This window comes from Callithrix jacchus, chromosome 4 (assembly GCF_049354715.1).
Source record: "Callithrix jacchus isolate 240 chromosome 4, calJac240_pri, whole genome shotgun sequence".
Taxonomy (NCBI): Eukaryota; Metazoa; Chordata; class Mammalia; order Primates; family Cebidae; genus Callithrix; species Callithrix jacchus.
This window is the reverse complement of record NC_133505.1, coordinates 134887435-134899712: the sequence shown is the minus strand read 5'-3', so window position 1 is coordinate 134899712 and position 12278 is coordinate 134887435. Positions and strand designations below refer to the sequence as shown.

General features: G+C 35.9%; 1 protein-coding gene across 17 annotated transcripts in view; it reads left to right on the top strand.

Moving 5' to 3' along the window:
• Positions 1-12278, top strand: part of PTPRK (protein tyrosine phosphatase receptor type K) — a 574046-nt gene that overhangs the window by 200567 nt on the left and 361201 nt on the right. For all 17 annotated transcript variants that reach the window (XM_035296658.3, XM_008995016.5, XM_078370080.1 and 14 more), the window contains exon 3: positions 8872-9143. In XM_035296658.3, the coding sequence (XP_035152549.2) occupies positions 8872-9143 (272 nt within the window). The remainder of the gene's footprint in view (positions 1-8871; positions 9144-12278) is intronic.

Genomic DNA, 12278 nt, shown 5'->3' with positions numbered 1-12278 from the left:
GGTACACTGAGTAAAGCAGATAGCCCTTTTCAATGTGGGTGGGCCTCATCCAACCGCTTGAAGTATTCAGTAGAATAAGGAGAAAGAAGTCCCCCTGTGTTTGACTGTCTACAAGCTGGGACATCAGTTTCCTGCCCTTGGATTTGGACTCGGATTGAAACTTACACCCTTGGCTCCTCTGGTTATTGGACTCAGACTTGGACTTGAACTGGAATTTATACCGTTGTCTCTCCTATTTCTCAGGCCTTTGGGCTCAGATTGGAATTATACCATTAGCTCTCCTGAGTCTGGGCTTCTCAGCTTCCACAATCATATCAGACTATTCCTTATAATAAATCTCTTCATATGTGTGTGTGTGTGTGTGTGGTGTGTGTGTGTGTGTGTGTGTGTGTGTGTGTGTATCTATCTATATATTCCTTTTCGCTGGAGAACCCTGACTAATAAATCCTTTGTACTAGGGTAAAAAATTTCAGCTTTTTTCATATTCATTCTTCAGACATCCAACACTCCTGTGAAGTGTTTGTTTTCTGACTGATATTATAGCATACATCTTTATCCTCTGAAGAGACTGAATGAATGAAATAGACTTAATATAAATAAAAGCACTAATAATGCTCTTATTAGAGTAGGGCAATGAAATGAATTATGCGTATTAAAATACAGGGTTCTCTCCATGTGATCCTGTCTACATGTGAAAGAGTATGGGCATCTGTAGACCCTCATACTCTTTTGGGTGATCGTTGAGGTCAAAATTGTATATCAATAACATTGAGATATTGTTTTCTTTTTTTCTCTTTAATTTTCTCATAAATGTGTGAAAGAATTTCCCAGAGGTTACGTAATGTATGATACCACAACAGATTGAAAGATGAAGTAGCAAGGACACACAAAGTCTCGAAACAAAGTGTTGGTGGAAGACTTATCAATCAAATGGAGAGCAAAAAAAAAAACAACAGGAGTTGTAACTTTCATCTCTGACAAAATAGACTTTAATAGTAACAAAGACTAAAAGAAACAAGGACATTACATAATGGTAAAAGGATCAGTGCAACAACAGGAGTCAATGATCATAAATATATATGCACCCAATATAGGAACACCCAGATACATAAGACAAGTTCTTAATGACTTATAAAGAGACTTGGACTCCCGCACAATAATAGCAGAAGACTTTGACACCACATTGTTAATATTCGATGGATCAACGAGATAGAAAATTAACAGGGACATCTATGATTTGAACTCAGAACTGGAACAAGTAAACTCAGTGAATATTTATAGAATTCTTCACCCCAGGTCCACAGATCATACATTTTTCTCAGTATCACATTACACCTATTTTGAAAGTGACCACATTATTGGAAGTAAATCACTCTTCAGCATTTGCATAGCATTTCACAGACTTAAATGAAATATTGGTTGGCTGTTTGTTTGTTATTTTCCTCCCTTATTCCTTCCTGTCTCCGCTGTTAAGCACAATTATTGGCATAAAGGAGGTTTTCGATACCTATTTTTGGATTGCATTCCAGCCTGGGCAATAGAGCAAGACTCCTGTTCTCTCTTTCCCTTTCTCTTTCTCTTTCTTTCTTTAAAAAAAAGAAAAGAAAAAAAGAAAGGTGAAGTAAAAATGGGAATCTAATTGTCTTCTATTGAGTCAGACACTAAAGCGATTTGCAAAAAGTAAAACAATGTCTATCTTCTTACTGTATTTTTTTTGTTTGTTGTGGGAAATAATTATTTTTCATGAAAATATGTTAGTAAATTATGAGATCATTGCTAATCTTAAACAAATTCTTATTTTTGAAATTTTTCCATTTTAATTTCTAATACGATCAAGATTGATTTAACTCAGAAACAAAAGCTGCTTGATATCTTCAATACTACTTACAAGTACAAAGGGGTCCTGAGACTGAAACATTTGAGAACCTTTGTTCTAGTAGAAGGTTTCTTATATATACCAGGTGGCTCTGACAAATACATTACGTATGTACTTCCAAACATTATACTGTTTCACTAAATCATTATGTTTGGAAGCAGCGTAAACTAGTTTTGTTTTTCTTTTTGTTGTTGTTTTGACATTTTCTGTTAATTTATCTCACATATAGTTAGAGCTAGCATTCCCTCAACTGTTAATGTTATTAACTACTGTCCTTGTCTCCTCTTTCAATGGGTAATCTAACTAATCAGGTAACAAGCGTTTATAAAACTTCTACTGTATGCAAAGCACTTGTTAGATAGGGTACCAGTTATCAATTTATTGCCCTAGAGCTTAAGATTTACCCTTCATTACCTGCTATGGAATAGTAGCACTTGACCCTTAAGTGATTGTGCTTTACAGCTGTGTTAAGCTTTGTCAGTAGAGGGCACTGGAGGGACACTTAAGAAAGAAGGAGCGTCTGTTTTTGATCCTAAGTTTGTTTTTTCTTAGTAGTACTGTTTAGTGGACAGAGCTGTGTGCATGTATTGCGCATAGTCCCTCAGTGAGATTGTAGCCCCCAGCCTGGCCTGGTGACCACCTTGCTGTGGCACACACATACCCCAGGCCTCATGCCATTTTGCTGCAGGGAGAATGTGTCCTGTTTTCCCTGCTTCCCTAGAGCAGGACTGGCTCTGTGACCCCGCAGACTTTATCATCCTGTGAGCTGCAACTGCACCTTCTTTAAGGAAATCTGTTTTTGTTTTTTTTTTTGAGACAGAGTTTCGATCTTCTTACCCAGGCTGGAGTGCAATGGCGCGATCTCGGCTCACGGCAACCTCCGCCTCCTGGGTTCAGGCAATTCTCCTGCCTCAGCCTCCTGAGTAGCTGGGATTACAGGCACGCACCACCACGCCCAGCTAATTTTTTGTATTTTTAGTAGAGACAGGTTTCACCATGTTGACCAGGATGGTCTCGATCTCTTGACCTCATGATCCACCCACCTCGGCCTCCCAAAGTGCTGGGATCACAGGCGTTAGCCACCGCACCTGGCTCTACATTTGTTTCTTTCTTGGGTACTTTGATTATTCTTTAAGGTTTTCCTCACAGCTTTAAAGTTTCTACCCTCTTATAGGTAGGAATTATTTATGTTACATTTTCACTGTTAAATTTACTGTGTGGCTTCACCCTTCTGATTGGACTCTGAATAAGTCAAGTGCTAAGAGAACATAATTACCCTTTTGAGGGTGACAAATAATGTCTATATAAACCATTTAAAATTGGCACAAAATCAGTGTATATTTGGGAGCCAAAATTAGACATTTAGAAACTGCGAGACAGTTCAAGGAAAGAAAACTGGCATGATGTGTGGAGAAAATAGTTGAGGGGCCTGTCATATTGGAGAATGAGGTTTGTGAAGAGAAGTAGGAGGTAAAATGGCCAAAGTTACTTTGGAATAAGATCATGGAAGGTTGAGAATACTAAGCAGAGAAGTTGAAATTTTTCTTTTAGTTTATAGGGGAGATTCAATAGATTTTTGAATAAGAACTGACAATAGAAATATTATATTCGTGTACTAAAGTATACCAACACATACATATATAAAGGAGTTTTAGAAGTATGGAAATCTATTTATCATTAACTATTTTCTTTGCTATTAATGCAATTTCCCATGTTAATACATTATTCATAGAACTGTAGCTTAAAGATAAAACAGTCATTAATATTAATATATAAAATCCATATGACATTACATATTCATCTAAATATTAGATTATGTTATTTTCCTTGGCCATTCTTTTTAGTAAAAACTGTCATTTGTTTTAAGTCTTCTCTGCCTTTCTCTTTTTTAATCAGTTGGAATAAGAAGTGCTCGATTTTATATTGTGTTTTTTTTTGAATGGCAGGATGCTGTTAATCTGTAGGATACAAATAGGATTTATTTTTAAAAGACTAAAAACACCCACCTGTGTTTATTTACTAAGTATTTATCATTATTCATTTGATGTTCCTCTTGTAAGATAGTATTCATTTAGTTTCTGTTTTAATAAAAAATGTGCAAATCTAGTGCCTATTAATTATAGAACTCTCAGAAACTGTACATATGCAAAAACTTTTTTAAAAACCTAGAAGACAATTACAGATCATATACTGTTAATATTTTGCTATATATTTTTCAAGTCATATGTACAAGTTTATGTGTGTGCATTTGTGAATACATATACATTTACACAGATGTATTTCTTTAACATAGATATGTATTTTTCATAAGTGGGTGTAATATTTTATGACCTGCATATTTTAGTTAATGTATTGTGAATATCTTCCACAAAATGTTTTAAAATAATACAATTCTTAATGACTACATTATTGTTCGTTAAATTGATGTGCCGTAATTTTGCAAATTACTGATTACTGAATATTGAGAATACTTAATTTTTCTCCATTTTAAATAGTGTAATGAATTAGGAATCTTTTAAAACTGTATCTTTTATATATACCGGATTGGTTATCTAGTATACATTTGTAGATATGGAATTGCCAGATCAGAAGGTATAAATCTCTATTTTAACTTCTGGGACACATGTGCCGAACATGCAGGTTTGTTACACAGGTATACATGTGCCAGAGTGGTTTGTTGCACCCATCATCATCTGCGTTAGGTATTTCTCCTAATGCTACCCCTTCCCTCCCCACCCCCCACTCCCAGACAGGCCCTGGTGTATGATGTTTCCCTCCCTGTGCCCATATGTTCTCATTTTTCAACTCCCACTTATGAGTGAGAACATGTGGCGTTTGGTTTTCTGTTCCTGTATTAGTTGCTGAGAATGATGGTTTCCAGCTTCATCCATGTCCCTGCAAAGGACATGAACTCATCCTTTTTTATGGTGGCATAGTATTTGATGGTGTATATGTGTACATTTTCTTTATCCATTCTATCATTGATGGGCATTTGCATTGGTTTCATGTCTTTGCCATTGTGAATAGTGGTGTTGCAATAAAGATACGTGTGCAAGTGTCTTTATAGTAGAATGATTTATAATCCTTTGAGTATATACTCAGTAATGGGATTGCTGGGTCAAATGTTATTTCTGGTTCTATATCCTTGAGTAATTGCCACACTGTCTTCTGCAATGGTTGAACTAATTTACACTTCCACCAACAATGTGAAAGTGTTCCTATTTCTCCACATCCTCTCCAGCATCTGTTGTTTCCTGACTTTTTGATGATGACCATTCTAACTGGCATGAGATGGTATCTCATTGTGGTTTTGATTCGCATTTCTCTAATGACCAGTGATGATGAGCTGTTTTTCATGTTTGTTGGCTACCGAAATGTCTTCTTTTGAGAAGTGTCTGTTCATATGCTTTGCCCACTTTTGAATGGGTTTCTTTGTTTTTTTTTTCTTTTTTGTAAATCTGTTTTAGTTCTTTGTAGATTCTGGATATTAGCCCTTTGTCAGATGGATAGATTGCAAAAATTTTCTCCTACTCTGCGGTTTGCCTGTTCACTCTGATGATAGTTTCTTTTGCTGTGCAGAATCTCTTTAGTTTAATTAGATCCCAGTTGTCTATTTTGGCTTTTGTTGCCATTGCTTTTGTTGTTTTAGTCATGAATATCTCTTAAAGGTTTTTGATGTCAAATTGCTCTCTGCGCAGGTTGCACATAAAACAAACAAAAAGCATCTGTAGTTTTCTCTGTCTTGAATGATATATTTGAGAACTCTATTGCTCAAGAGACTGCAAGAAATATTTGTAAGGCCATGTTAAAGAAGTTGTATTAATTAAAAGCTAATATGTTCACACACATTGTATGTGTGTGAACATGGATATTTCATTAAGGCTTGAGGTAACTAAACTCTTGTTAGAAATCTGAGGAATTAGTTTTCTGGTAACAGAACAATTGTAAATAAGCTTAAATTATAACATAAAGGTTGAAGGAAGTGCATATTGTGTTATTTCCCAAGTGTAAGAATTGGGCGACAGTTTTTCTGGGAGACTACAGAAGTAATTTTTAGATGTTGATAAAAATAGCACAGTATTTTCTGTGTTTGGGATGATGGAAGGGAACCTTGTGTCAGACAGGCAGATCCCTCCATAGTGCCTACTGGGTAAATTGCCATTATATCAAGTCAGTAGACGAAAGGATTTAGATGGCTTTTTGGTGCTAGTGCTTGCTTCTTCCTTTCTGGAACTGTGCGATAAATGCATTATTATTCCAGAGCACTCAGAGATGTGGCAGTAGTGAGGTGTCATTCAAAGAGGGCCATTTAGCAGAAACATCCTATAGAGATGAATTATCAACACTATTTTTCTTTATTATTTAACTTGCTTGAAATGCTGAAATAGTGTAGACATGCTTTTATTTTGTGACTTTTGTCTTCCTAATGATTAAATGGATAATGCTTATAAATGAATATACTTTGACCATTCTGTTTCCTTGATAGGAAAAATAATTACTGTAGCTTAAGAGTGCAACTGACTGAAAATTCCTAAAAGGTATTTATAGTAAATATTGTGCCATATAATTAAAATGTAACACAAGGCATATTTTTCCTCCAAAGTTTATTATATAACAGGAGAAAATGACTATTAAAAAGCCAGTAAATCATTTAGAGACTACTCCTTTAAAATTGACATTCAGAAGCCATAATTGATGCAGACCTCTAAAAATAAGTTAAATGCACTACTGCCATAATAATCCATTGGGGGAAAAAACTGTTACAGTAGTGGAGAAATATGCTACAGGTTTGTGAAGATGCTGAGGCCCAATAACAAACACTAAGTAACTTATCCTAGATCTCAAGGCTGGTCCTCATTAAAAGCGGTAATTGGGCTGGGCGCGGTGGCTCAAGCCTGTAATCCCAGCACTTTGGGAGGCCGAGGCGGGTGGATCACGAGATCAAAAGATTGAGACCATCCTGGTCAACATGGTGAAACCCTTCTCTACTAAAAATACAAAAAATTAGCTGGGCACGGTGGCGGTGCCTGTAATCCCAGCTACTCAGGAGGCTGAGGCAGGAGAATTGCCGGAACCCAGCAGGTGGAGGTTGCCCTGAGCCGAGATCGCGCCATTGCACTCCAGCCTGGGTAACAAGTGCGAAACTCCGTCTCAAAAAAAAAATAAAATAAAAAATAAAAATAAATAAAAGCGGTAATTGGTCTGCTATGCAGTGGTGAATCTGAAAGACATCTTGCTAAATCATCCATTGACTTCAGAATGTGAATATAATAAAGAATAGAAACATCCTGCTTCTATAAATTGGGTTGAGATCTGGGATATTGTCTTTAAAAATAAAGACACAGTTTCTCCAAAATAACATGCACACAATTATTCTATTTATGTGCCATCTGTGAGACTCAGAAAAAAAAAAAAGAATCCTAGCTTACAAGAGAAGATGGGAAGTAGGAAAATGAAGTGAACAATAATATCAGCCACTATCACTATGATCTGTTTATTCAGTAATTCGATTTTACTAAAGTACTATAGAAAACTTCCCAAAAGCTCTGAACCAGAGGGTACCTACCACTCAGTGGAATTGGTCACATTTGAAATTTGGCTTCTCAAACAGTTGATGCTATCCTCTCTGCCATGATTTGCATCTGTTGTTGAGGGTTAATTGAACTAGTTAGACTAGTAGTAACTGAATGTTTAATGTTTCATGTGTACAAATTTTGGGGAGGGAATACAGAAGATTGATTGATTTTACATGTTGTTAGGAAGAAAAGGTCAAGCGTAACTCTTATAACACTGGGTTCTGTAACATTACATCTGATATATTTTGGTTAAAATTACACCCTAGCAAAGGAAAAAAAAGGTATTTTACAACAAAACTTGTGTTCTGTCTTCAGTGTAATAAATAGGTATATTTGCATTTTTGTGATATGTGTCTTTGTTAAAATCTGTAATGACATGAGAACAATTGGTTGTTTTACTGGAGAGTTTTCTGGGACTAAAAGCAGCAGCCCAATGTTCAAGTATCATTTTTGTAATTTGTCACTATTTGACCTTTGCCTGCAATGGAAAATCTGTATGTGAGCTGTAAGAGTGGGAATCTTTATGTCCTATGCCTCCACATGATAGATAACCAATGAACACTTGTTAAGTCAAAGGGAATGGAGTAGATTGGTGATTTTAAACTGGTTTTCTTGTATTTCTACTAGAGCACAGTAGAAAAAAAGTATTTTTTCTACTATACATAATTAGGGCCAACAGCAGTTGGCCCAACTATTTTCTACTATACATAATTAGGACTACTACATAATTAGGGCCAACAGCAGTGGTGATTAGTTGACAGCTTAGTGGGTGAGACTCCAAGTGGGGAAATCTACTATGTCCTGATCCTCAGCTCTAGGCATTTTTAACTTTAACCCTCATACTGACACTACAAATTAGCCTCATTCCATGGACTGAGGTTCAAAGTTAGTGTGTTACAAATTATCATGTGACTTGTATATATGATGATCTTGCAGTATGAAATTAGAAATGATTCTGTTGTCTGCACTCTAAGCACATCTCCCTGCAATAATATTCTGGATAGTGAAAAAGAAAGGTACCCTCTATGTAAACCAGGCCAATAAGGTATCATTTTTGTGTCTATATATATTTTTTATATTAAATACTCGTGTCCAGTAAGACCAGAGATTTAGAGTGAGATCTGAATTTGAACCTGGCTTTGAGTATTACCAGTTGTGCCTCAATTTCCTAAGTTGTAAAATAGGATAATAACAGGTTATTGTGCAGACTAAATAATAATGTGTACTTTGAACATTGTTCTCTAGTAAGAATTCAATTCATCTACTTATTTGATTGATATATTTCTATGGCTATGTTTTGGAAAACAGTCTTTTTGAGTTAAATTTAATGTTCAGAATGGATTGGCATATTTTTATTGTTGTTATATGTTCCCTTTGGTTGTATATCTCTTTAGCTTTATAATTTTAATGTCATTTCAGGTTCCTATATGATAGTGGACTCTTCAGATCATGACCCTGGTGAAAAAGCCAGACTTCAACTGCCTACAATGAAGGAAAACGACACTCATTGCATTGATTTCAGTTACCTATTATATAGCCAGAAAGGGCTGAATCCTGGCACTTTGAACATATTAGTTCGGGTGAATAAAGGACCTCTTGCCAACCCAATTTGGAATGTGACTGGATTCACCGGTAGAGATTGGCTTCGGGCTGAGCTAGCAGTGAGCACCTTTTGGCCCAATGAATATCAGGTAATCATATGTACTTTTCTGGTGTATGTTTTGATGTCATCAGATCTCACTATATAAGTAATACATCGATATAAATATCCATCTCATGGTTATGAGAGATTGTCCCTCTTGCCTCCCCGACCCCCTTTGTTGGGGAAGTATCATACATTGATATAAATATGCATCCCATGGTAACGAGAGATTACCCCTCTTTCTTTCTCACTCCTGTTGATTTTATGTTTCTGTGAATGAGTCTATATGCTCTAACAGAAAAAGGCCCATTTACTAGTTTGGAGAGTTTGTTCAGGAACTCTCACTATGAGGTTCAGTCCCTGGAAACTGTTATCTCTTTAAAATGTCAATTTTGTGTTAGACCTTGAGATTTAAACTTTTAAAGAACTTCTTTCTTTGTAGCTTATTTTAAAGCCTAATGAGAATGCATTCATGTAAAAGTGTATTTTATGATGGTAAATACGAGCAGTATATAAAATAACAGTTTTATTTCTGCCTTCTAAAAGTAAATTATTTCTTTAAGTTAGGTTTGTCTTTATTTTTGAAGAAGAAAAATGCTTGGCTTTAGTTGCTTTGTCTTGAGTTGATTTTTCTATTTTATTAAAAGCCTCCTACGTTGTAGCCGTGGTTCCTTGGATAAGATTTTCAGTACAAGGTTATGTGTCTATTGAGTTTTCAATGGATTTTCATTAGGTACTAGTTAATTCCATTATTCTGGAGCATAAAGATGTTTCTCTTCAGTCTGGGAGAGCCGTCTGCTTTTTCAGGGCCCACAGCCTCAGGAGGGCTGCATGTATGACATGATATGGTAAGTAGGTGGATGGGAGTGTGTGAAACTAATGCTAGAGCACTGGTGGCAAAATCAGTGGGTTGACAAAAGTGGGTTGATGGCTGTCATCTCCTGGTCATTCTCAGAATGCATTATCTTTACACTGATTTCATGAGAATCTGTCATAGGAGCTTTAACATAGTACTGGAAAGAAGCTCTGATTCAGCAGAATAAAATTATCTACGGAGTCAGTCTCCACAAAACAAGTTAAAGCCCCAAATAAAAATTAATCGTCTAGCAAACTCATTTAAAAAGTGGGTTTTGAAGTCAGATTGCCTGTATTCAACCCTGTTCACAACTTGTTTCCTGTGGAAACAAGGAATCAGACTGTTAGTTGTACCTTAAGACAACAACAGTAACAACATAGAAGTAAATGATAAATGCAGGAAATAATCTATGATACACTTTTTCCTCGTAACTAAGAAATAACATACATATAGTTTTTTTTCTAAGTTGTTAAAGATCTATCTTTGAATCATTGATGTTAATAATATTTTCTTATGGCACAGATTAGTGCGGTGTTAATTCTACTGTTAAGTTACAGTACTTTGAACTGGATGATAGTTCTTTGTTCAGTCTCATTTTGCATGGCAAAACCCCCTTCATTATATGTGCTTGTGGTGTATTTAAGCAAGAAGTGCAAAAAGTGCCTGAGTGAGTTTTAGGCTGGCCAGTGAGATCATTTTGGAGATGTTTTGTCAGAGAAAAAGATGACTAAATAAATACATGGAACCTGTGGGTAAGTGTCTCATTATTGTAGATTAAAATTTGAGCCATAGCTAATTTCTTAAGTGATTATTTTGCTCTCACATCTTTTTCGTTAACTTGTAAAACTTAATGAGAGCAAACAACAGAGTACTTTTTAATTCTCATGCTTAGTGCTCAGTAAATTACTTGATGTTTTTATCAATTCAATCATTTAGATGATTAGTTGTACCTGTATATTAGTTGTTAGAAATAACCAACATAACATGTGCTTTTTTTTCTCTTGGAAAGTAACATGAAAAACATTAAATCTCCCATACATTTTGATAGCTTTCAAAATCAAATACCTATCAAGTGTTTGGTAGGTGCTGGTTTGCAGGCAAAACGTGGTAGAATTTTCTGGTAGGTGTTTTAGGTGCTGATGTCTCCACATTTAAAGAGAAACTCAACTGCTTTAAATACCAGATACCAGAGGCCAGTTTTGAGATTCCACAAGGAAATTTGGAGGCCTGATTTCTATTCTTGTGTAAGAAAAGAACCACTTCATATGTATACAGAGGCATGTGTCAGACTTGCTTTACATAGGGACACACCTGTAGAAGTTTCTTTTCTCTCTTATTAAGCCTTGTCAAATAATTGAATAAAGTTTCATAAATATTTCATATAATTTTTAAAAAGATTTTTAAGTAAAAAAGTATTAAAGAAAATAATGTTATCCTTAGTGAAGAAACAATGCTATCTGACTGCTTTGACCATAAAACAATTCAGTCTTGACCCCTGTGAAACATCTAACTTTGTATTAAACATCTTAGACTTGCCAAAATGAATTAGCTTCAGATTGTAGACTATCTTAACCAGGAGTTGACTCATTGGATTTCATTATTTAGTATTTCATACTTTGTTTTTGGCATGATTTATGGAGATCTGTTTGTTCTGACAATAATTATTCTTCTTCAAGCTTTGTCCAACTCATGAATGGGTGAGAATACTGGCTACATCGAATAGCAGATTGTGTTTTTCAGTTCAGCTACCTTTGAGCAAGTCAAGGGCATCTTTTGCCTTGACTACATTTTGCAAGAGGGTTATGTTCAGTTGTAAATTATTCTTTGCTTTATCAATTCTAGAACTCGCCTCAAGAATGTTCTGAAAAGGCACATTTATTGTTAAGATTGGAGGGAAGTTATAACAAAATGCAAATGCTGAAGTACTGCTCACTTAGAAATTGTACCAGCTAGGCCAGGCGCGGTGGCTCACACCTATAATCCCAGCACTTTGGAAGGCTGGATGGGCGGATCACTTGAGGTCAGGAGTTTGAGACCAGCCTGGCCAACATGGTGAGACCCTGTCTCTACTAAAGATACAAAAATTAGCAGGGCCTGGTGGTGTGTGCCTGTAATCCCAGGTACTTAGGAGGCTGAGGCAGGAGAATCGCTTGAACCTGGGATACAGAGACTGCAGTGAGTCTAGATCATGCCACTGCCCTCCAGCCTGGGTGACAGAGCAAGACTCTGTCTCAAAAAAAAGAAACTCTACCAGCTAAACTTCAGGATACTGAATATGTGATATATTATATTAAGTAATATACATTAAAAATACCTAGTTAAAAAAAG